This window comes from Asterias rubens, chromosome 4 (genome assembly GCF_902459465.1).
Source record: "Asterias rubens chromosome 4, eAstRub1.3, whole genome shotgun sequence".
Lineage (NCBI taxonomy): Eukaryota > Metazoa > Echinodermata > Asteroidea > Forcipulatida > Asteriidae > Asterias > Asterias rubens.
The window spans coordinates 9,631,104-9,655,483 of record NC_047065.1 but is presented as its reverse complement, the minus strand read 5'-3'; the positions used below and the strand labels follow the sequence as shown (position 1 = coordinate 9,655,483).

Genomic DNA, 24,380 nt, shown 5'->3' with positions numbered 1-24,380 from the left:
GTAGTCTAGATTTCAAGCCGTCCACGTTACTAAATCATACTGTGGCGGGTGCGCTTTGGCGATTCAACCGCGCGTAGTACACTATCCAGAATCAAGCACCATAGTCTTGGGCCAAGACTATATTAATTGTTGATGGCGCAAAAGGAAGAAGATACTGAGCCATTTTGAGCGCGTGAAACAGATAAGCGCAATATGCTGCACAGCTACAGCTAGCAAATATCGTGTAGCGCGCGCTTTCTAGCCGTGTTAACAACCAAAGATCACACAGTCTTACCAAATTTGAGCCCAACACCAAATTTGATGATGAGCATAGAAACAGGTAGTCTACTTACGCTTTAAACAAAACTAGCGGGACGCCGCACTTCGCGCGGCACCCCGCTAGATGATGAAAATCCTTTACACAAATATTTCGAAATGTAATGTGGGTGAGGGTGTTATACGCGTTATACGCCTCTCTTAATACTAGCGTGATGCTGCGTTTCGCGCGGCAACCCCGCTAGAAAGCTCGACGTAAAAATGATGCAACATTGTGTACAGTAGAGGGCTAAAGTGGCTGGGCAGGGTCACAATACAAATCACTGTGGCAAACAACCCATCCTAAATTAAGACGAATCTTAGTGCTTTGTGAAATCGTACACTTGTCCATCTTTTTTCCGTTTCGGCATTGTCGATCCCATCCATATTTTCCAGTTGCCAGCGGATCCCGATAGTGGTTCTTTCCCAGCGTTTATATCCCGTTTCGTTTATTTTGTTCCCGTCTAGTTGTTTTTTTCTGTCCTGTATAGTTTTCAAACCCCTTTGCTTTTTTCCCCCTCACCAGCCTCGTTCATTTTTCCCCCAACTCCCTGTCCCACCGTGTGCCCCTTCCCTATCCCGTCCTATATCTAACCCACGCCTCCGTGCCTCTCCCGTCCCCGCGATCCCCTGCATTGGCATTGTTCTTTGCTTGCCAATGTTTGCCCATAATTCATATTTTCCAGTTTCGCGCGGGTCCCGTTTGTGGGGTTTTCCCGTTTTATGGGCTTGATCCCCCCCCCCCATTCAATTTAATATTTTCCTGTCCCATGTCCCATATCACGATAGTCCCTTTTAATTTTGTTCAATCCCTACCCCAGCCCTGTTCATTTTCCCCGTCATTTCTATTTTTGCCGTTCCCCCGTCCCCCGTTCCACAGACGAACCACTTTGGCCCCTACCTCCTATCCCCGTCCAAAATCTAACCCGTGCCTCCTTCCCGTCATCCCGCCCGTGAATTGTTCTTTGCACTTTTTGCCGTCCCATAACTTTCTCTGTTCCCCGCGGGTCCCGCCAGTCAGGTGGTTCTCCGTTTCGTGTATTTTTCTCTGTCCATTTTATTTTTTCCCTGTCCAATGTCATCATTAGTCCCTTTTTTCCCCCTTTCCGTATTATTTGTCCAGCCCTTTTACTAATGTTCCCTACATTTTTTGCCGTTCCCCCGCCCTCTTTCAACAGACGTACCACACTGCATGTCCCTCCCTGTCCCCACAACGTGCTCTAATGACCCCCCACCAGTCTTCGTCCTGTCGCCGTGCCCCCCCCCCCATGTATTGTTCTGTACTGTATGTGTACGCGCGAAGTTACTGGACGCTTGCGCCGTGACTGTGACATCACAAAGGACGCATGTACTCAATCACAATGTTACTACACGCTCGCGCTTTGACTGTGACGTCACAAACAACACATGCCCCAACACGGGTACCCCGAAATTTACCCCAGGACGCATCCTTTTAGCAGGGTGCGGGCACCACTTGCCAACCAACAATGGCGGCGCCCATGCGATTTAAGCGCTTTTATAATATAGATTTATGCATCGCTTTAAACAAAACTAGCGGGATGCCGCGCTTCGCGCGGCACCCCGCTAGATGATGAAAATCCTTTACACAAATATTACGAAATGTAATGTGGGTGAGGGTGTTATACGCGTTATACGCCTCTCTTAATATTTATGCATGGCGTCATCATTCTAACCCAAAATGAAGCTATTGCGCACGTCCGCCACTACTTGCAGTGTGGCTGCGCCCACCTCGTTTTGGGTTAGACGACGTACCTTATGCATACTTCTAGAAACTATAAGGCTCCCCCGTGAGCCTTATAGGGGTCTAATATTTTGGGCCTCCTTAACGCTATACGTTATTCGAATCAGTGTTGATATAGGTGAAAGTTTTACAACCGTTAGCAAGCAATAACTAAAGTTTCTTTTGTACTACACTACCAAAACTTTACACACACACTTAATACATTCATAATGCTTGCATTTCTTTTTTGTTGAGTGAAATTAAAAAACATCGTCCAAAAAATTACATTTTCTGCTCGGTACTCACTGTTGTTTTTCTGCCGCATCGCACCAGCCTACTACATGTAGATCGACGAACTGCCGAGCCGCGGCCGAGTCGAACTGTGAAAGCGGTGTTAAGGCCGGTTCATACAATACTATTCTATATCTATGGTTCATACTCGCTGCGACTGCGTGCACGCACCCGACAATTCAAAATTGGATTTAGCGTTCATACTTAATCAAAATAAAAAACAAAATACGCATTCAGTTTGCGTTCGCGCGCCGAAACGAACGCGTCGATTTGTGGTCATACATTTGTCATTTAATAAAATGCCTTCCGTCAGTGTCTTTATCGCAATGGGCCATATTTTTGACCGCGTGAGGGCGCTCTCAATCACTTCCGGGGGTATATTCATTCATACGCAAAACAGTTTTTAAAGATTGGAACACATTGTAACCACAGACATCTAATCCATCACAGACAATAAGACTTTAAAAGGAGCCGTTATAATCCACCTCTAAAGCAAATTGAAACTACGGCGCAACAAAAGTGACAGAACGCCTATTAATTTGTGCAGGGCGAATCGCGTGTACCCCCGGAAGTGATCAAAATACTATTTATAGCGCCCCCGCGCGGTCAAAAATAAGGGGCATTCTTCCAACTTTCTTTCCATAAAATCGCTGTCCTTTTTACATCTCGGTATTCTTTCAAGCCTGTGTTACACAGATTTGGAAAAAGAAGCACAGTTTTTATCTTTTCGTATCAGGTTCTTGCCATTATTCACTGAAATTGCGTCCGACAAAAAGTTAAAATATTTCAATTCGTCCGACTACGCATCCGATTAGTGTGTACGACCTAATTTTTCATTTTGAAAAATCCATACGCATTTGCGAGAAACGATTACGCACTGCGCTGCTTTTTACGCACTGCGGACTTTAAAAAACGGGTCCGCGCGCTGCGTACACAGTGAATACGCAGCGAGTATGAACCGGCCTTCACAAGGCAGTGCAGCAGTGCGTGGGTGCTGTCTGTTTACAATACCCGCCGTTCACGCATAAAGCTTGCACGCACTGTGGCGGCCATGTTAGATTTGGGATTTTGAGGCATTAAGGGACATTTTTGAGCTTGGCATACAGCAAATTCGAGCTCAGCACCCCTCAATAACCCTACAAACTTGTATGCCATATATTAACACAATTTGCCTTCAGGGTTGATTTTTTTTAAAGTTTACCCAGTCTATCTTGGGCCCTTCACTTATTCATCGCGATTTATGGAGCGTCATGTCCGACGATACATAGAGTTGTTACAGCACTAAATAAAGCGAGTTTTCGGAACATGCTGTGTGCCAAAAATCTAATCTATCTACTGTTTTTTTTACCACCGTTGTTTTGGGGGGATTTTTTCGGGGGGGCGGTAAGAGCAGAGGCCTCTTTTTAGTTTATTCCCATCTACATTTGTCCTGTAAACTTTCAGGTCAATAGGCTGCACGTTACGGGAGCACTAAACGTGAACGTGAACGTCAAAAAAGTGTATTGTTTATTGTCACTTTGCATCTCGCGAAATTTTTACGCCACAATTTCTGACCGTTCATGTTCACGCTGCTCTAGGAACAAACCTCCATACATCCCATATCTCTGTAACCCTATATATCGTACAAACTAAATAAAAACGGTATTTTCAGTAACATTTATTTCAATGCTGCAATTCATTACAAAAAAGCACAATAAGTTTAAATTACCCAAGTAGCACAGTAACATGAGATAATAAATATATTTGGTGCACAATGAATCAATAATACTCGGCAGAATGACAACATTTAGGAGTAAGGTGAAGCATAACGCTTTTGTACCATAACCTATGGACAAACAAACATAAAACCACGGAACCGTGACAGGACAAAGGACAAAGGAAGCGGACAAGACAATATGAGACAAGGCCAACACAACTTACAAGTTACACCTTTTGAGACTATGAATAAGAGTCAAGGAACTGAGCTCTTAGGTTTTTAACAAACATAGATAAAGACGGTGAAGATTTAAGAGAATCATTTAAACTATTCCAATATGAGATGTAGGCACAAATAATAATAAAATTTGATTTAAGTACATTAATACATAATTTGTTTGCTAGGAGCCATGTACTGAGTTTTACAAGTTCCATAGTAAGGTTTCGAATAGCCTCATCAACATTATTGTGCGTATACAGTAAGCTTGTGCCATCAGCAAGTAAACAAAACGTTAATTTGTCTGAAGTATTACATATGTCATTAATATAAAGAATAAAGAGTAAACAAAACGTTAATTTGTCTGAAGTATTACATATGTCATTAATATAAAGAATAAAGAGTAAAGGGCCCAGCACGAAACCTTGGGGTACGCCACACGTTATGTCATGCCTGGTATACTTTCAGAGCCAAATGATACATATTGCTTTCTGTTGCACAAGTAACTTTTGAGTAAGCCAAGGGCTGTTCCTCTCACTCCATAGTGCTTAAATTTTCTGACAAGTATGTCGTGATTTACTGTATCAAATGCTTTTGATAAGTCCAAAAAGATACCTATGGAGAAATTATTATGATCAATCGCATTACATAATTTACTAATAACATACGATGTCGCCATTTCAGTTGAGCGATTTTTTCTGAACCCAAATTGCGACTCAGAAATAATGTTATGTTCATCGATGAAAGACATTAATCTCTTATAAATAAGCTTTTCAAATAATGTTTAAAACGCGGACAAGGCTGAGATAGGTCTATAATTAGTAAATTCATTCTTACCTGTGCTATTTTTAAACTATCGGGAAATATTCCAGCTGTTAAACACTTGTTGAAGATTTCAGCCCGCGGCTTAGCTAGTGCATACCTAGCCTGTTTAATAACAAAAGGACTTAAACCATCGAATCCAGGGGCCTTCCCAGAAGGTATTTTGGGTGCGTTCGTTTAGCTTCCCTGGGTCTACCCCGCAGTGCTCACACTCGGGTGAGCCCCTGATAAAAGCTAAACGAACGACCACTCGCCGCTCTCGTAGTGACTGCGTTTACCTGGGGCCGGCCCACAAGTGACCCACTCCACAAGCAGGGCTCTGGTGGCTGACCCGGGTGAGCCCCTGGAATGACGTCAAAAGCTATTCGAACGCATCGGGGCAGACCGGGGATGACCCAGGGAAGCTAAACGAACGCACCCACTGTTAATGCAATCCACAACCTCCTCCTTAGTATTGGGTATAAAAAAGAGTGAATTTGAACATGCGTTGCTTAAGAAAGAATCGGAGGTGGTGTTACATAACGGAAGCTGACTAGAATGGCTATTGCCGATGTTAACAAAGTAGCTATTAAATGCTTCAGCAATTTCCTTGCTATTGTTAATTTGGTTACCATCCTTAAGGAGGTAAGACGGGTTAACGCCTTGCCTGCGCTTGTTTAGTTAGTAGAGAATTTCTAACTTTCCATGTACCCTGATATTACCTTTAACTTCATTAAATTTTGTGTGGTAAATTCGTCCTCACTCCTTAATTTTCTCTAACTTATTTCACTTTCAGAAAGCATGTCAAGTTATTTTTAGGGTTTGTTACGTCCAGTTTAGGTCAATTTTGTAATAGACAAACTCCTAAAAATGTACCCCATTCAGCCACATGAGGGCTCTTTTGTTAACATTATCTCCAGTAACCAACCCGACGGGCCGATTGCTAAAGTAGGCTACAAAATGGACTTGGCAAAATGTACATTCTGAGACCTGACCGGCACACTGCTCTAACCAATTTTGTGAATGGACTTATACAAAAGGAAACTTAATGTCGTTTTGCTCCACAACTTTGACAACAACAAAAATAATGCAAAGTTCTTTTTTTTACAGCTTCAAAACAGCCTTTGACGTACGTGTATAAGTTTCACAAACTTCCGTGATGGGGTAAACTCTGAAACTGCAACACTATACCTCAATGAACAAACCGTATTCTAAAACGGTATTCATGTACTCATTTGAGTTTACTGGCAAAAAGAATCAGAATGTATACACTCTCTTCTTGTAAATAATTTGTTCTATACAGATAGTGTCCATAGTTTAAAAACAGCAAGATACGTTTTGCATCAATAGTGCAACTTATGTATGGATATTTATTGTAAGTCCGAGGTCCCCACCCACTTTCAACCTAAAGTGGTCCCACGGCGACCTCCTTCACCAAGCAACAGGTGGCCTGTCTCAAAACCAGACAACACACCACTCACAATACACTGACCAGAATGTAAGGAGAGGTTGGGCTTGATTTCACATGCTTACTTTATTTGTGTAAGCCCCCACCCCACCCCACCCCAACCCTAAAATGTTATTAATAGACACCTTTCAGGCTCCTTCCAACCTATAGCCCTACACAATGATTCGAAATGATAAAGCTTCCGTTTGATCCCATCCGCCTTGTCCATAATTCTCATGCCGTTTGGTTAGTCACCTGTCAGAAGGATTTCTAGGAAGTCTGGTAACAACATCGACCAGTGGTTACACACGGTCACCTATGGCGTGTCAAACGTTGCATTATTCGATAATGTACAATATATGTGCGATGTTTCTCATATATATGCGATAATTGTCACATATGTGCGATATTTATTTGATGTTAGCAATAAATGTAATATATATGCAATAAATGTAATATATATGCGATAAATGTAATATATATGCAATAAATGTAATATATATGCAATAAATTGTAATATATGTGCGATAAATTGTAATATATGTGCGATAAATTGTAATAATATGTGCGATAAATTGTAATATATGTGCAATAAATTGTAATATATGTGCGATAAATTGTAATATATGTGCGATAATTTTTAATATATGTGCGATAATTTTGTAGTATATTATATGCGATCATTTGTATGCGATGTTTTGAGACGATATACATATGCGATAATTTAATATACATGTGCGATGTCCGTTCTTATATATGTGCGAAAACGGAATTGTGGGATATAGTATGGCTTCCTGTCCACTTGATCCCCGTATCCGTAATGTTTTGGATCGGGCCAGACTATACTGTGGACGGTATAGTATGGTTCCTATGGTTCAATAAGATGTATATATTACAACTTATTGCACATATATTACAATTTATTGCACATATATAACAATTTATCGCACATATATTACAATTTATTGCATATGTATTACATTTATTGCATATATATTACATTTATTGCATATATATTACATTTATTGCATATATATTACATTTATTGCATACATCAAATGAATATCGCACATAATAATGTGACAATTATCGCATATATATGAGAAACATCGCACATATATTGTACATTATCGAATAATGCAACGTTTGACACGCCATAGTCGCCGCCCAAACTTTACCCAATGAGATGACTCGTAAGTGGGAGTTTGGGTTTTGTAGACTTGCAATACGTTTTGCATCAATAGTGCAACTTCTGTATGGAGATTTATTGTAAGTCCGAGGTCGCCACCCACTTTCAACCTAAAGTGGTCCCACGGCGACCAAGCAACAGGTGGCCTGTCTCAAAACCAGACAACACACCACTCACAATACACTGACCAGAATGTAAGGAGAGGTTGGACTCGATTTCACATGCTTACTTTATTTGTGTATATAAATTGTTGAGCGTGCACAACATAAATGTGAAACGTCGTCTCCCCTCCTCACCTTCTCTCTTGCAGTCTCCAACTAAAGGAATTGTTGTCTGTTTCTTGAATTGAGCTTTAATATTGGGGAAGGGTATTACTTGGCAACGATGGTACTTGGCATGGAGAAATTCGTAAAAATAGAGTATACCCGATTCAGCCGCACATGAGGGCTCTTTCGTTAACAAAACCCGACGGCCGATTGCTTAATACAAAACGGATTTGGCAAAATGTACATCCTGGGTCCTGACCAAACTGCGTTCTAATAATTGTGTTGCATCAGAACTTTGACCAATGGAATGTTCGTTTACAGCTTCAAAACAGCCGTTGATGTTTCACAAAGTTCGTAACTATGAAAGCACGGTAATTTCATGTACTCTTTTGAAGGTTTAACGTTGAACTGGCAAAACCAATATATGAAAAGAATCAGTAATGTGTTCACTTTCTTCTTGAAAGTGAATTTGCGGTATAATATACGTTCTAGTGTGTGTGGGGGATGACATATGGATTGTACCACCAATGGTACAGGGTTAAATGGTGTTAACCAGGTGCCAGTTAACAAATATAACATTTGTGTGCCAAATAAGTAATAGGGGCGTGGTGCCCATTAATGGTTGTGTTACGTGTACATTGGAAGAAGAAGCCAGGTTGGACAGATTTGTTGTGATGTGGCAATTGTTTGCCAATTAATTACTTCGGGCGTGGTGCCCAGTAATGGTTGAGGTCACGTGTTCATGGGAAGAAGAATCCAGGTACTGGGCAAATTTGATGAGTGTTATGTGGGCAGAAGAAGCCAAGTACTGGCCAAACAATTGTGGGGTCAGTCGTACCCTAAGCTATTTTTATGTGTGTGACTGGCTAGCCGTAAGTTTTTCGGCAACCTTCACAATTTTTTTTTTGGGAAATAAAACAGTTTTCAGAGGCTGTGGCAATCAATCAAAATATAATTTGTTTGCTTTTTTTATTCGTATCTGAGTATAATCCCAAATGCCTAAAGGGGACACTTCGCTTTCGAGTTGGGTGTTACTGTTTTGGGCTTTAGAAAGTGCTTGCTGTGAAATGGATGTGGTTGAAAATATGTTTTAAAATAAAAAAATAATGATCCCACACAGATAAACATGTACCTGGAAATTGTTTGGTTTTCTTTCTAACTGTCTTGAAGTAACACAGTCTGTCATTTTGTTGAAGCAAATTATGGACTCCTAAAAATGACGTGTTATTTTAGTTCGCAAAATAAATGGAATTTTTGACTCCACAAAACACTAAGTATAAAGAAATCCACACAGTTTTGAGGCACCTTTTAGTGTTGATAAATATACTATACTTCCAAAACATGTTTCCATCCCAGGGCCCTATTTCATAAAGCTGTTATGCAGAAAACACTTATTGACAAATTTAGTTGCTAATTAGTTAAACTGATGTTATTTTTGGGGGGAAACCTGTTTCTGTTAAGCAATACTTTTCTGTGCTGAGCAAGTTGTTTTGCTTTTAAGCTTTATTAAAATGGCCCAGATTCATATTCGACCACACTAATGGACCAAAGGGATAACTTTTTAAGACAGGCATCTTTTTTTGTTATAACCACAATCCTCATGTGCTTCTGAATGTACATGTACACAGACAAAAATACATGACAACATACTTAATTTTGTTACTTATCCAACATTCCCTTTCCATGTCACACTTTTGTGCCCATTAGTGTAGTCTATGTTCCTAGACCATTGGTGTTGCGTGGTCACACACAACCAACGTTCCGATTATGCACGGCAAAAACTGTACACGCTTGTAATGAACGAACGCTAGCGGGCGCTCTGTTTCTCTGATTTCCTGTGCTTAGACCTTATCGCAAATACCGGGGCGCGCGTAAAGCTTGGAATTAGGTGCATTGTGGTCTAGCTGGTATCCAAATTTGATCCATATATATCCCACAATGCACCTTATTCAACAGTCTGCGCTTGCGCATTGGTATTTGCGATAAGGTCTTTGGTGAGCACAGGAAATCAGAGAAACAGAGCGCCCGCTAGCGTTCGTTCATTACAAGCGTGTACAGTTTTTGCCGTGCATAATCGGAACGTTGGTTGTGTGTGAGACCACGCAACACCAATGGTCTAGGAACCTAGACTACCATTAGTGTGGATATTGCCCATGTAACAAATGCTTTCATAGTCCAAAGTGTCAAATCTAAAAGCAATGTTTCTCTTGGAGAGGGTTTTGATGACAATAATGTGATCGAAATTGTTGAAATTTGAGATGTGACGAATTTTCAACAAGGTTTGATAATAAGTACTGAGCCTGACTTTTTAATGCAACTGCTTAAAGGGAAATGATGCATTAGGGGCTCGTGTTTTGTGCTTTAGGGAGTTCTTGCTATGAAAAGAATAGGCCCACATGGTTGGAAAGATTTTTCAATTTTTGAAAAAAATTACCCACACATAAATATACCTGAAAATTGTTTGGTTTTCTTGTTATACCCTTTTGAACTAACACAGTCTGTCATTTTGTTGAAGCAAATTCTGGACTCCTCAAATTAGCAGACATTTTAGTTCACAAAGTAAATGGAAAACTTTGCAGTTTTGAGGCAAATATAGTGTGAATGATAATTTCAAAACATGTTTCCCAACCAGATCCATGTCCACAAACACTTCACAGTGTAAAGAGCCAGATATTATAAAAGCAATGTGTTTCTTACAGGTTTTAAGAAATATTATTATTGTTGAAAATTGAGATGTGATGAATTTTTACAACTAAGACAAATTTTGATTTTGTGTACTGATCCCTGCCTTCTAATTGAATTGGGTACCTTATACAATTAGTTGCACGCTGTGACGGGGTCCATGGCGTTTTGTACACACGAGGGGGAAATGGAACCTGAAGCGAAGCCGAGTTAGTCAATACTTATAATGAGAAATATTTTATAAAAGTTAAGAACCATAAAAATATGTTTGGCCTATTATATTTAAAAAAAGAGGTATGATAATTAGTTACAATTAAAATTCCCCTATAAAATAGTACATATTTTCTTACACAAACTGCAAAGGAAATTTCATTTTCTAACGTTTTGTTTCACTTTAGTTCACCTAAATTATGCTAAAGAAAGAAGTCTTTTTTAAACGGTGATTATTATTAATTTCTGAGATAATGTCAAAAAAATCATTCTCATGGTTATTTTATTAGTTTTGCACTTTTAGAAACTCATTAAGCTTTCCACCATATCCACTAACGAAACAGTTAGTTTTACGATTTCTTTAAAATGTTACACCTGTAATTCAGTAATTGCTATTTAGCCTTATAATATCATTTGTTAAAAAAAAGTTTACAATATTTTAATAATATTTTTAATAAGTGTTTGGTAAATTGAGCGTCGTTAGTTAATAAAATCATTGACCAAAAATTTGAACTTTGTGCATGGAGTTATTATTATTGATGACGTTTTTCCTCAAGCAGAGTTTACTAATGGAATAAAAGTGATAATGGCCCGAGGCGAGAGCCTTTATCGCACGGAAACGACCCTGCAAGGTTTTAAACGGACATTACTACTCTTTTATTCCCATTCATAAAAATACAATTATAGACACAATTGAAAATTCGTGGTTTGAAATATTTTTTTCTAAAACTTTGTGAAGAATCTGTTTCATGCGCGTGGGTTGCGCGTACAGCCGGTCTGAAACAGCTTCAGCTGTGTCTTTATCAACTGTTTAAACACCCCCACGTGACGCGCTCTCCACCAATAGGAGTACTGTCTGGGGTATTTATGAATTGACATTATTTCCAATACAATAAGCCATTATAAAGAATCCTTAATTATTTTCTGGGGCGACATTGGCCGCGGGGGCGACATTGTCAGTAGGCTCTACTTTATAATTGAATTCGCAAAAGCCATTAATATACTATCGTAGCGTCATACGTTATCGACCCTCATATGTAATTAAATTCGTTAAGTAGTAATTGAATAATATTTTTGATTTATTTTGCACGCCATACTAGCTTCTGAATATTCAATAAAATACCAACCAATGAAAGGTGTGAAAACATGTGACGTTGCTCCAATGTCGTGCATGCATAAGTACTGTTAATGGCGGACTGTTACTCGCAACGTAAAACCAAAACTTTCAAAATTTCAACACACCATGAAGTGTAAGTGTTATTGTTAAAAAATTGGATAGATGATTTGAAAAAAAAACATTCAGTTTTTGATTGTGAATAATTTTCCTGTTACCCTACTGAAAACAAATGACACCAGGATACGGTAAGAATCCTAACTTATTTTCTGGGGGCGACTTTGCTAGGGGCGACATTGTCAGGGGCCGACTTTGTAACAACTTGGGGCGAGCCGGTTAGGGGGAGACTTTGCAGGGGGCGACTTTGTTGGTGGCGAGCTTGCTAGGTGGCGAGATGACCAGCCCCCATATAAGCTCTATGGTGTGAGTATATCTCGTGGGCGCGCGACATTGTCAGGGGCGACATTGTTTGGGGGCGACATTGTCAGGGGCGACTTTGTAACGACCCGTACCCGGGGCGAGCCGGTTAGGGGGCGACTTTGCAGGGGGCGACTTTGTTGGTGGCGAGAGCTTGCTAGGTGGCGAGATGACCGGTACCAGCATTCGTTGTTGTCGTGTCAACAACAAACCGACGTACGTCCGACTCCCACACTGAGCAATCGACCGTAGTACTACTACTAGTAGTAGGGAATTTCGAAAGTAATTGTTGTAATTGAATTGGTTCAACTTTGGTAAGTTTCTTCATCCATTGCTGATGCTTAAAGGGAAGGTACACGTTTGGTAATTGTCAAAGACCAGTCTTCTCACTTGGTGTATCCCACCCATCATAATCATAAAATAACAAGCCTGTGAAAATTTGGGTTCAATTGGTGGATAACATTCCGTATAGCGCCACCACTTTTTCACTAATTTTTACAAAAAAGGATATCTCATTGAGGTAAATTAGATACTATATTATTTCATATCGAATGAAAAAGTGGTGGCGCCATACGGAAACTTTTCCCAATTGGTCATCGAAGTTGCGAGATAATGATGAAAGAAAAAACACCCTTGATGATGGACGAATTTGTGTGCTTTCAGATAATAATAAAAGACTTCTACTCTAGCTAGAAGTCTTTTATTATTTTAGTAAGAAATTACCTCTTTCTCAAGGAGGTACAATTATAGAATCCACTCCACTCTGTACGTCAACTACGTTACTTCAGAGGCAATCGTTTCCCACAATGATGTTTTATAGTTACTACTAAAGTACTATCAACAGTTCCCCAATGCTCATTAGCAAGTCGTTTTTATGTTAATATTTGTTTTGAGTAGTTACCAAACATGTACCTTCCCTGATTTAGGACGAGTATTTCTTGATTGAGGACGGATGATGCATATATCATTGGAGGTCCTGTTTTCGAGCTGTCCCTAAAATCGTGGCAAATATTTGACCTCTCTGTGCGCGATGTAAACAGTCCCTAGATAAAAATTGTGTGGTATTATTTGCCACGCAAAGAGTCTCCTCTCCCTTGACCAAAACTCAGGTTGGTTCGTTTAGCTTCCCTGGGTCTACCCCACAGTGCTCACTCGGGTGAGCCCCTGACGAACGATTACTCACCGCTGTCGTATTGACGACATGCACCTGGGGCCAGCCCCCAAGTGACACACTCCACAAGCAGGGCACTGGGGGCTGACTCAGGTGAGCCCCTGGAATGACGTCAGAGCTATTCGAATGGGATAACTTTCCGTATGGCGCCACCACTTTTTCACTCATTTTTACAAAAAGGGATATATCAATCAGGTAAATTAGATACTATATTATTTTATTTCGAATGAAAAAGTGGTGGCGCCATACGGAAACTTTTCCTTCGAATGCACCGGGGTCGACCCAGGGAAGCTAAACGAACGCACCCATAGAAGCACGTAAGGGATAACTTTCCGTATGGCGCCACCACTTTATCACTCATTTTTACAAAAAGGGATATCTCATTGAGGTAAATTAGATACTATCCTGGTGTCATGTGTTTTCAGTAGGATAACAGGAAAATTATTCACAATCAAAAACTGAATGTTTTTTTTTCAAATCATCTATCCAATTTTTAAAAAATAACACTTACACTTCATGGTGTGTTGAAATTTTTTAAGTTTTGGTTTTACGTTGCGAGAGACAGTCCGCCATTAACAGTGCTTATGCATGCACGACATTGGAGCAACGTCATATGTTTTCACACCTTTCATTGGTTGGTATTTTATTGAATATTCAGAAGCTAGTATGGCATGCAAAAAAAAAAAAAAATATTATTCAATTACTACTTAACAAATTTAATTACATTTTTGTCCCAAGGCATTATGGCTACTATATTACAATCGAGAGATATCATAAGACATGGTAGTAAAACACCCCACCCCCCTTAAAACACACACACTTCATAACAATCCGTTTTCCCCCATTTTAGACCAGTAATGTTTTGTTTCAGGAGAAAAGAAACCAATCTATGATATATTCTCTTTAATATAGACGTAATATTTTTTACGCTTATCGGAATTTATTACAGTATGCAGTTATATAGGATTTGAGGCATTGCATGGTGAGGTATCAATGTATATTTGGTTTGCGGTAACACCATGTGTGTATCTTCTTGCCAGGTAGAGTTGTTCTTAGGGAACTGTCTTGCTTTATTCTACTGCCGTGGAGTAGATAATTCGGAGGTTCGGGAGACATCTCAGTTCTGAAAAGAACTGTCCTGCTTTTAACTATTACCAGGGCGGATGGTATAGAAATTAGACTTGGCTACTACTTTAGCTTATAGGATCGTAATTAACTGTACTGCCGCGGAGTCGGTTCTGAAATTGGTCTCAACGTTTCGACTAGCTTGCTCTAGAATGCAGTTAATCAAAAAAATAAATTCTGTCATTTTCACTTAAAATATTTTATCTTTTTCTTCATATTGGCACACCATAGAATCCCAAATAGTAACCACCTCACGTGATCCATCTGGTGACTAAAACAGAATGAAACTCAATCTTGCAGAAAGTAGTTTTGTTTTGAACTTTCGAGGTTGAATGTTGGCATAATAATGCATTAGTGATTTGTACCAAAAACCAATAATTTAATAAATATTTGAGCATAACCAACGTCAGGAAACTTTATTCTCAGCATGATTAAGCCTGATAAAAATACAGACTGTGAGTAAACTGCATGCTTCTGCAACTGGTGCAGCTTGCACAATCTCGCGGTAAACAGTAATCAAAGTTGGGGGTTCGAAAACATAATATGAGGGTCGATATCGTATGACGCTACGATACATTATTTCATAACAAATGAAAAAGTGGTGGCGCCATACGGAAACTTTTCTCACGTAAGGCTCCACTGGTTATTTGCACTTGTTAATGCAAAAAGTTTGGTATTTTAGGCATTCTACAAGGTATCGTAGGAGGTCCTGTTTTCGAGGTGTCCCTAAAACCGTGGCTAGATAAAAATTGTGTGGTTTTATTTGCCAAGCAATGAGCCTCCTCAGATTCCTTTACCAAAACTTAGAAACACGTAAGGCTCCACTGGTTATTCGCACTTGTAAATGTAAAAAGGATGGTATTTTAGGCATTTCTACAAGGTACAAAAATATGTCATAATGTTGAGGCCATATAAAAAATATTTGCCCATCAAACCATGTGACTGAATATTTTGCTGAGCATTCTGGAAAAAAATACAGAGGCTTAAAGAAGCCATGTGCCTTATATCATTTTCTAATATTTTATGAGGTTTTTAATTTTGTTGATTCAATTATCACTGTTTATTTAATACGCTTTATTATAAATATTAAGGGAAAAAAATAAGAACAAAATAAATAAAAATCAGATTTGAAAGCCAGTAATTATTCACACTTTTTATTATTATTATTATTATTATTATTATTATTATTATTATTATTTTTTTTTTTTTTTTAAAGTTGCCATGGTAATAGGATTTGAGGCATTGCATGGTGAGGTATCAATGTATATTTGGTTTGCGGTAACACCATGTGTGTATCTACTTGCCAGGTAGAGTTGTTCTTAGGGAACTGTCTTGCTTTATTCTACTGCCGTGGAGTAGATAATTGGAGGTTCGGGAGACTTCTCAGTTCTGAAAAGAACTGTCCTGCTTTTTAACTATTACCAGGGCGGATGGTATAGAAATTAGACTGGACTACTACTTTAGCTTATAGGATCGTAATTTCATTTCATTTCATTTCATTTATTAATTTCACAGGCAAAAATTCAAGCACAGACAATAAGAACAGAAGAAAACAAAAACAAGAACATACAATACAATAACAAAAAAAGCAGCACCCCTGAAGGATTTTAAAAAAGTAAACTAAATTACTGTCAAGTTAATCTCCTGATGCCACAATTTACGAAGAGACAAAAAGGGAAATTACAGATGGACATTATTAAAACATGGCATACAGTATAAAAATATAGAACTATACAAGCAGTTAAAACTATAAAAGCACTAATGGGCATTAAAAATACAAAATCGTTAAAAGAGAGATTCTAGTTAATTATATGCAAAAGGCACTATAAATTTGAGAAATAAAAAACAGCAGCAAGGTATTTGAATGGGCAAGGCAACTAGAAAGTTAAACTGTTTTGGTCAAGGGGATCTCCTCGCCATGGACTAATAAATGATTCCTGAGGGAATTTGTGAAGGAGGATAAACTATGGATAATTGTATCTTTAATGCAGGCCGGTAGTTCGTCCCATAATCTAGGGAATCTGTGAAAAAGAGAATGATGGGCAGCATTGGAACAAGCCCGATGATGGACAAATTTAACAGATTCGATATGTCTACAATTAATGGGAATTAGAGTGTCCGTGTCAATGTCCAATTTGTTATATAAACATTTAATAACGTAATTGAAAGGAAATGAACCCTGTTGATTAAAAGAGGCAGACCCAGCTTGACACACCTGTCAGAATATTCAATTTCATTTACAGAATCAATTAAAACCCTTCTCGGCAGACCCAAACAAAAACGGGTCAATCGCCTCTGTACCTTCTCTAGCGTTTTTTTTGCTGAGTCGAAAGAACAGGGCACCAGACTGGAGCTGCGTATTCAAGTATGGGTCTGCTAATTGAGCGATAAAGTAAAGTCAGAATGTAAGGGTTTCTAGTTTTAACTGCTCTACCAATAAATCCGTTGAGTCTAGTGGCTTTGGAACTGACTTTATTAACATGTGTTTTCCAGCTTAAGTCCCTGGAGATAATAACACCCAAGTATTTGTAACTATCCACATTTTCCAAAGTGTTTTCAGCAATTTTATACAGTGGTTTAGCAGGGTTTCTAGACCTGGTCACAGTCATTAATTTACACTTATTTGGGTTTAAAGACATACAGTTTAGATTACACCAAGTGTTTATGTGCTGCAGGTCATCCTGGAGTGCTACTTCATCATCTTGATTTTTAATGACTCTGTACAAGACAGTGTCATCTGCATACTGACGGAGATTAGATTGAATGCAAAACGGTAAATCAAAAGCAAAGATATTGAAAAGAATAGGTGCTAGAACAGCACCCTGTGGCACGCCAGAATGAACTGCAGCCCAGTCAGATGATGAACCCATAAACTGAACCCGCTGTAATCTGTTTGAAAGATAAGACTTAAACCAGTGCAACATTGAGCCACAAATACCATATTTATGTAATTTGTTCAAAAGAACTGTGTGACTCACGCGATCAAAAGCTTTTGACCAATCAAGAAATATAGCATCAATGCGGGGCGGTTTTGAAACATCAAGAGCATTGGCCCAGCTATGATAAAGAGTTGTCAATTGAGTAACGCAAGATCTTTTAGGCAAGAAACCGTGTTGTGTAGGTGAGATTATCCCCCCTCTATACATGTGATTAATGAGATGTTTACAGATAATCCTTTCAAGAATTTTACCTACAACAGAACATAGTGAGATGGGTCTATAGTTCGACATAACATGAGCGTCCCCAGTTTTGAACAAAGGGACAACATTTGCCAGTTTCCACTCATGCGGAACTACACCTGTGGCAAGTGACAAGTTAACAAATTTCGCTAGTGGCTGGGCTAAACTCCCACAAGCTAGATTCAACAACATAGGAGATATATCGTCTGGCCCACAGGATTTGTGTATGTTAAGTTCTGAAAGGAGTTTTTTAACCTCGGCTGGGGTTGTGGAAATGTTGCAAAGACGTTTAGTATACATTATTTCAATCATAATCAATTCAATATCAACATGTTCAACATGTTTGGCAATTGTGACAAATACACCTCCACCATGTCTGTTGCGGTCCTTTCTAAAAATGGCATATACAATCAGAAGATAGTTCTCCATCGTGTATTGAGTTGTCTAGCCAGGATTCCGTGATGAAAACCAAGTCGTATTTGTAGACATCTAGTTCAGTTTGAAAAAGAAGTAGCTTGTTGACAATACTTATTGCGTTGAACAGAACTGCACTAAGGGTAGACTTGGATTAGAGTCCCAATGTAGTCTCGGATAATGCCGATGGTTGAGATGTGAGAGTGGACTGGATAGATGGTAGAAGATTTGAACTTGCAGTAGGACCGGGATTGCTTTCAATATCACCACAAACATCCAGTTCAATGTTGAATGAAGCAACACAGTTGGAGTAATAGCTGATTGGCGCATTTCCAAACTTACTCTTGTAGCTTCTAGTACTTGGTTTGTACAATGTCAGCTGTGATAAGTTGAAGAAACCACTGTACTGTGTATGGTCAGACCATGGTCTTGTTGGTTGTGTGGTACAAGTTTGCAAGACTCCACGGTAATGATGGGGGATGAATAACAATTGAATATCATGTCCAGAAGTTTTATGTAGATGGACCAATATCCGGTGAGTTATTATCCCGGAAATTCTTCACTTGATAAGTCCATGAGGGAAACAGAATGATGGTAAGAAGCAATAAAATCACACTGCTGTAAGCCATGATGAAAATTATTGACAGTCCAGGTCATTTTTGGGAGATATATAAAATGGCTGACATCTGGATTTTTTCAATCACATGTCAAGAAAAAGTCAAATAAATATCTCCAAATCTCGATGAAAATGTTACCTCCAAAAACAGCTTAGTTGATTAGCAATGTTCCATAAACACATATATTTGCAGATGAAGATTGGATGGCATGGAATTACTGTAGATAAAACTGGATTTAAAAGCTGAATCTAGCAGACAAGAAAAGCACCCTGCTACCCTCTCGCAGTTAACTATCCCCCTTGCCCTGCTTGTGGAGTGTCTCCTGACTCCGCGGCAGTACAGTTAATTACGATCCTATAAGCTAAAGTAGTAGTCCAGTCTAATCTACTCCACGGCAGTAGAATAAAGCAAGACAGTTCCCTAAGAACAACTTTACCTGGCAAGTAGATACACACATGGTGTTACCGCAAACCAAATATACATTGCCATGGTAATTTAAAAAAAAAATTAATAAAACAATATTTTGTATAAAATTAAGACAACTGCTGGCTATAGAGTCATACACAGAGTCTCAAAGAACACTGACTTGGAGTCACTGCAGATGTTTCTTCCATTCCATGTATGGCTTCACCAGGAAACCATACTTTTTTGTTTGCCGTGAAAACAGGAAAAACTCGAAACAAATGGGGCCAGTTGAAGTCATCGAAGATCAGTGTGTGCTGTGTACATTTCAATGTCCATCAAGTTTTAATATATGTTTGCATACTTTATATTAACAAATGAAGATAATTAGGGCATCGGTTGATATATGGCATCATTATTTTTTTCCCCAATTCAAAGAATAAGGCATAATACCGTGAAAATTGGTAAGAGGAGGATACAAAAAAGTTGAGGCCATATAAAAATATTTGCCCACCCAAAAAGTTTCATCAAACACTATTTTCAATTCACAATTCATGATGATCAAATCATGTGACTGAATATTTTGCTGAGCATTCTGGAAAACAAAATACAGAGGCTTAAAGAAGTCATGTGCCTTATATCATTTTCTAATATTTTTAGCCTTGCTCAAGGCAGTCGAAAAAAGACCGTCGCTGTATAAAAACCCACCCGTATTCACTGTGCGTAACATCGCACGACACGATGCCCCCGTACACTATCCGCATGCGTCGGCCGTTAGGCCGACAGCTTTGTAAGGTCATTGTTGAAGCCACTGACCTCATTTCTAATAACAAGCGAAGAGTTCCCACGGTCAGCTCATTACCATAATGCCCATAAAGCTTCAATTGCCTCTCTGGGGAGAATGTTCTCCCAGTAGTTGACCACTCTCTGGCTAAAGTAGAACTTCCTGAGGTTAAGGTTTGATCTTGATTTGTACAGTTTTAGTTGGTGACCCCTGTGCTGCACGGTTGACAAACCAAAACAGTGTTTCGGGTTCAAGCCCCGAGGCACCTGAGTATATTAAAGGTCTCGATAAAATCTCCTTGCAGCCTCCTGCACTCCAGGGTGGTCAATTTCACTTTTCTGAGTTTGTCAACGTAGTCTACATGTAGGTGGGATAGACCTCCAATCATTCGCAATGCTCTCTTTTGCACTCTTTCTATTAGGTCAATGTCCCTTTGAAGATGAGGCCTCCATGCCTGTACACAGTAATCTATGTGGTCTAACCAGTTCTTTGTATAGTCTGATGATTGTTGTTTTGTCTTTGTTCGTAATGGTTCTGTTGATTAGGCCTAGGACTCTGTATGCGCTTTTGACTGCCTTCGCACAGTGGGTCTTTGCATTTAGTGACTGATGGATGATTACCCCAAGATCTCTTTCTTCACTTACTGTCTGAATTATACTGTCACCAATGGAGTAGTTGTCCTTGATGTTTCTATGCCCGAAGTGGAGGCACTTGCATTTTTCGATATTAAATAACATTGCCAGTCATCAGACCACTGGTACAGGCAATTGAGGTCGTCCTGAAGACCGCGAGCATCTGCCGAGGATGTCACTTTTCTAAAGACCTTTGTGTCGTCAGGAAACTTCAGGACCGAACTCAAGAAATACTCGTCAGTATCAGTGATGTAGATGATGAACAACATCGGGCCCAGAACAGAACCTTTTAACTCCTGACCACTCCTGACCACTCCGATTGGGCCCCGTTCACCACCCTCTGTTGTCTGTCGGACAAACATGCCTCAATCCAAGCAGCAGTTGATTCACCTATCACATGTGATCGAAGTTTCGTCAATACCCTCTGGTGTGGTACTCGGTCAAAGGCTTTACTGAAATCAAGGTACACTGCATCAACAGGGTTGCCATCATCAACAGTCTTTGTTACAAGCTCCAGAAAAGTTAATAAATTAGTCAGGCAGGACCAACCTCTTAAAAACCCTTGCTGTGAATCACTGATCAATCTGTGTGCTGTCAGGTGTTCCATGATGGCGTCTCGGAGGATGGTTTCGATCACCTTCCTGACCTGTGAGGTAAGGCTGATTGGTGTGTAATTTGCTACTACACTACGTTTGTCCTTCTTGAAGATGGGGGTGACGTTTGCTCTCCTCCAGTCTAGTGGAACCACTCCTTCTGCCAAGGACTTCTGGAAAATTTGGCTGAGGGGTTCAGCTATCACTCCTGATACTTCCCTTAAAACCACAGAATAAATTTCATCTACTCCAGGTGCCTTGCCAGGCTTCAACTTCGTTGAGAACGTTCTCCGCTGTCACCTCTACATCTCTGAGCATGTCGTCGTTCGGTCCGGCAAACATCCTCTTGGGTTTTGGTATGTTATGTAATTGAGGAGAGAGGTTAAAGGAAAGGGACTAGAAAAGGAGGATGCAAGAAGAGAGTACCGGCATCTACATAGGCAAATCCAGCAACAAATCAGAAAGGATAAATCTGATTTCATGAACCAGAAGTGTGCCGAGATTGAAAGGGATGGAGTGATAAACAACACAAAGGATATGTTCAAAAACGTCAAGTTGCTGACAAGCAAAACAGCACCATTCTAACTGAAGAGAAAGACATCAAAGACAGATGGCAGCAGTATTGTGAGAGGCTTTATGCTTCCCAAGAAGAAGTGACTGACCAAGAAAATGATCACCAGCTTGAATATGAAGAAGATCCAGATATTCTCCTTAGTGAAGTTGAACAAGCTATTAAGAGAATGAGGAGTGGCAAGTCACCAGGATTTGATAACATCCAGGCAGAATTACTGAAAGAAAGTGGTACAGAAGGAGTTGAAGTTATTTACAGACTGTGCTGCAAGATATGGAAGATAAAAGAGTGGCCAGAGGACTGGAAAAAGGCAGTTTTTCTTCCATTACCCAAAAAGGGAGATACAAGGGAGTGTGGCAATAACTGCACAATCTCACTGATTTCACATGCTAGTAAGGTGATGCTTCACATAATCGCTGAGAGAATCAGACTCAAACTGGAGAGTGAGTCGCCACAAGAGCAAGCTGGATTATCTGAGAGGGAGAGGAACACACAATCAGATTGGAAATCTGCGAAATTTGATAGAAAAATATCAGGAGTTTCTCCAACCTTTGTTCCTCTGTTTCATAGATTATTCAAAGGCATTTGATTGCGTCCAACATCAGAAGCTATGGAACATCATGAGAAAGATGGGATTCTCAACACATCTGACTGCACTGATCAGAGCACTGTACCAAGGACAGGAAGCCACAGTAAGAACAGAGTGTGGAGACAGTGGATGGTTCTCAATCGGTCAAGGATGCATACTTTCACCCTTTCTGTTCAACATTTACGCTGAATACATTATGCGGAAAGCCTTGGATGGCTTTGCAGGAGGGGTCTCAATTGGAGGTCGACAACTCACCAATTTAAGATATGCAGATGACACCACCTTGATAGCAAGAACAGCAGCAGAACTTCAACACCTGATTGATAAAGTCAAGTACACCAGCGAAGATTTTGGGTTGTTTCTCAATATATAGAAGACCAAAGCGATGATTTACGGAGGAACTCTTGATCAAAACCAGGCACTGCACGCTGATGATGAGGATATTGAAGTAGTTAATAACTTCAATTTTCTGAGCTCTTTGATTGTCAACGAAGGCGGGAGTTCTAAGGACATCAGAAGGCGCCTTGCTATTGCCAGAACATCAGCTATCTCCTTGACTGACATCTGGAAGGACAGAGGGATCTCCAGAACTACCAAAATTCGACTAATGAATGCTCTCGTCTTCCCAATAGCCACCTATGGGTCTGAAACATGGGCTGTGGGAAAAGCAGACAGGAACAGGATCAACGCTTTCGAGATGTGTTGCTAGAGGAGAATGCTGAGAATATCGTGGCAAGAACACAAAACCAATGTTTTTGTTAGAAACCTGATAGGAGAAGATAGACCCACCTTGTTATCAAAAATTAACAAAAACAAGCTTCAATACTTAGGTCACATATCCAGAAGAGAGGGGGACAACCTTGAGAAGATCGTTGTGCAAGGATGTGTTGCAAGAAGTCACCAACGTGGCCGTCAAAAACTTTGTTGGACAGACGGAATCAAAGAACTCACAGGCTCCATCATAACCAGGGTCACAAAGGGTCAGCCATGACTCATAGGACGATGTTGAAGCCTGATTGAGTGAACAATCTTGTTTGTGTTTGAATAAAGCAGAGTTAATCTGTCTTGATTATGGATGAATGCTGAGTAAGGAGGGAAAATACAACTTTAGTGGGGAGTGAACCTGTAAGAAGCTACTGTAAATGTCATGTTTTTCTTTAGCCCCACAAATTGGTCCAATCCACTCCGTATCCTTAGCCCCAGCACCTTTTATAAACAATTCTTTCGTCTTTTGTTTGTCGGCTATCCATAACCACTTATCAAATATGGTACAATTAATTGCTACAATTGAAGGAACCCGACTATAACTATAAGAACGTCCGTATGCGCGCTCCGCTGAAAACGAGCAGTTCTCAAGATCTTTGAGAAAGTTCACACTTAAAAGTCATTTGATTTAAAAACAAAAACAAATTTAGGCGTAAAAGGGCTATCTACAAATTCAGAAGCATTACACAAAATATTTCATGATGCAGATCGTTGCAGATAGTTTTTTTTCTCTCTTTTCTTTCAAAAGGCGGAAGAATGTTATATCAAAGGTGCTTGGGCCAAGGATACAGAGTGGATTGGACCGATTTATGTGGGCTAGTTTTTCCCCAATCTGCTGACTACCTCAAATTTGTTAACAGGGTCATTAATATGAATTACTGAAGAAGAAAGAAAAAAACAGGTTATACGACGAATGTTGTTACACCGGAACTGGATCAGGCGTGTGATTTTATTCGCACTTAGGGGATCCTCCACAAAATCAGGGCTGGTTGATGGAAGTGGAATGGTGATCGCGACAAATTCAAGGCGGTAAACAAAGCTGAAATTGGGCCCAGGTGTTTAGCGCTGATGTTCATTTTGGGAAACACGCTTTCCACACGCCCAGATTCACGTTAAATTCCTCATGAGACAATGTCTGTGAGTGAAATAATAGTAATCCAAAATGAAACAATGT

General features: G+C 39.7%; 2 protein-coding genes across 2 annotated transcripts in view; both read left to right on the top strand.

The window, feature by feature from the left end:
- The first annotated feature begins 12,533 nt into the window (after positions 1-12,533).
- The window catches only part of LOC117289194 (protein broad-minded-like), a 76,258-nt gene continuing 64,411 nt past the window's right edge, over positions 12,534-24,380 (top strand). The window contains exon 1 of the mRNA XM_033770194.1: positions 12,534-12,678. The gene's annotated coding sequence lies outside the window, so the exon portion shown is untranslated. The remainder of the gene's footprint in view (positions 12,679-24,380) is intronic.
- Positions 21,297-22,814, top strand: LOC117288912. Its single transcript, XM_033769785.1, has 4 exons — positions 21,297-21,341; positions 21,514-21,637; positions 21,837-22,295; positions 22,423-22,814. The coding sequence occupies exons 1-4, from the start codon at positions 21,297-21,299 to the stop codon at positions 22,812-22,814; spliced, it is 1,020 nt and encodes a 339-aa protein (XP_033625676.1).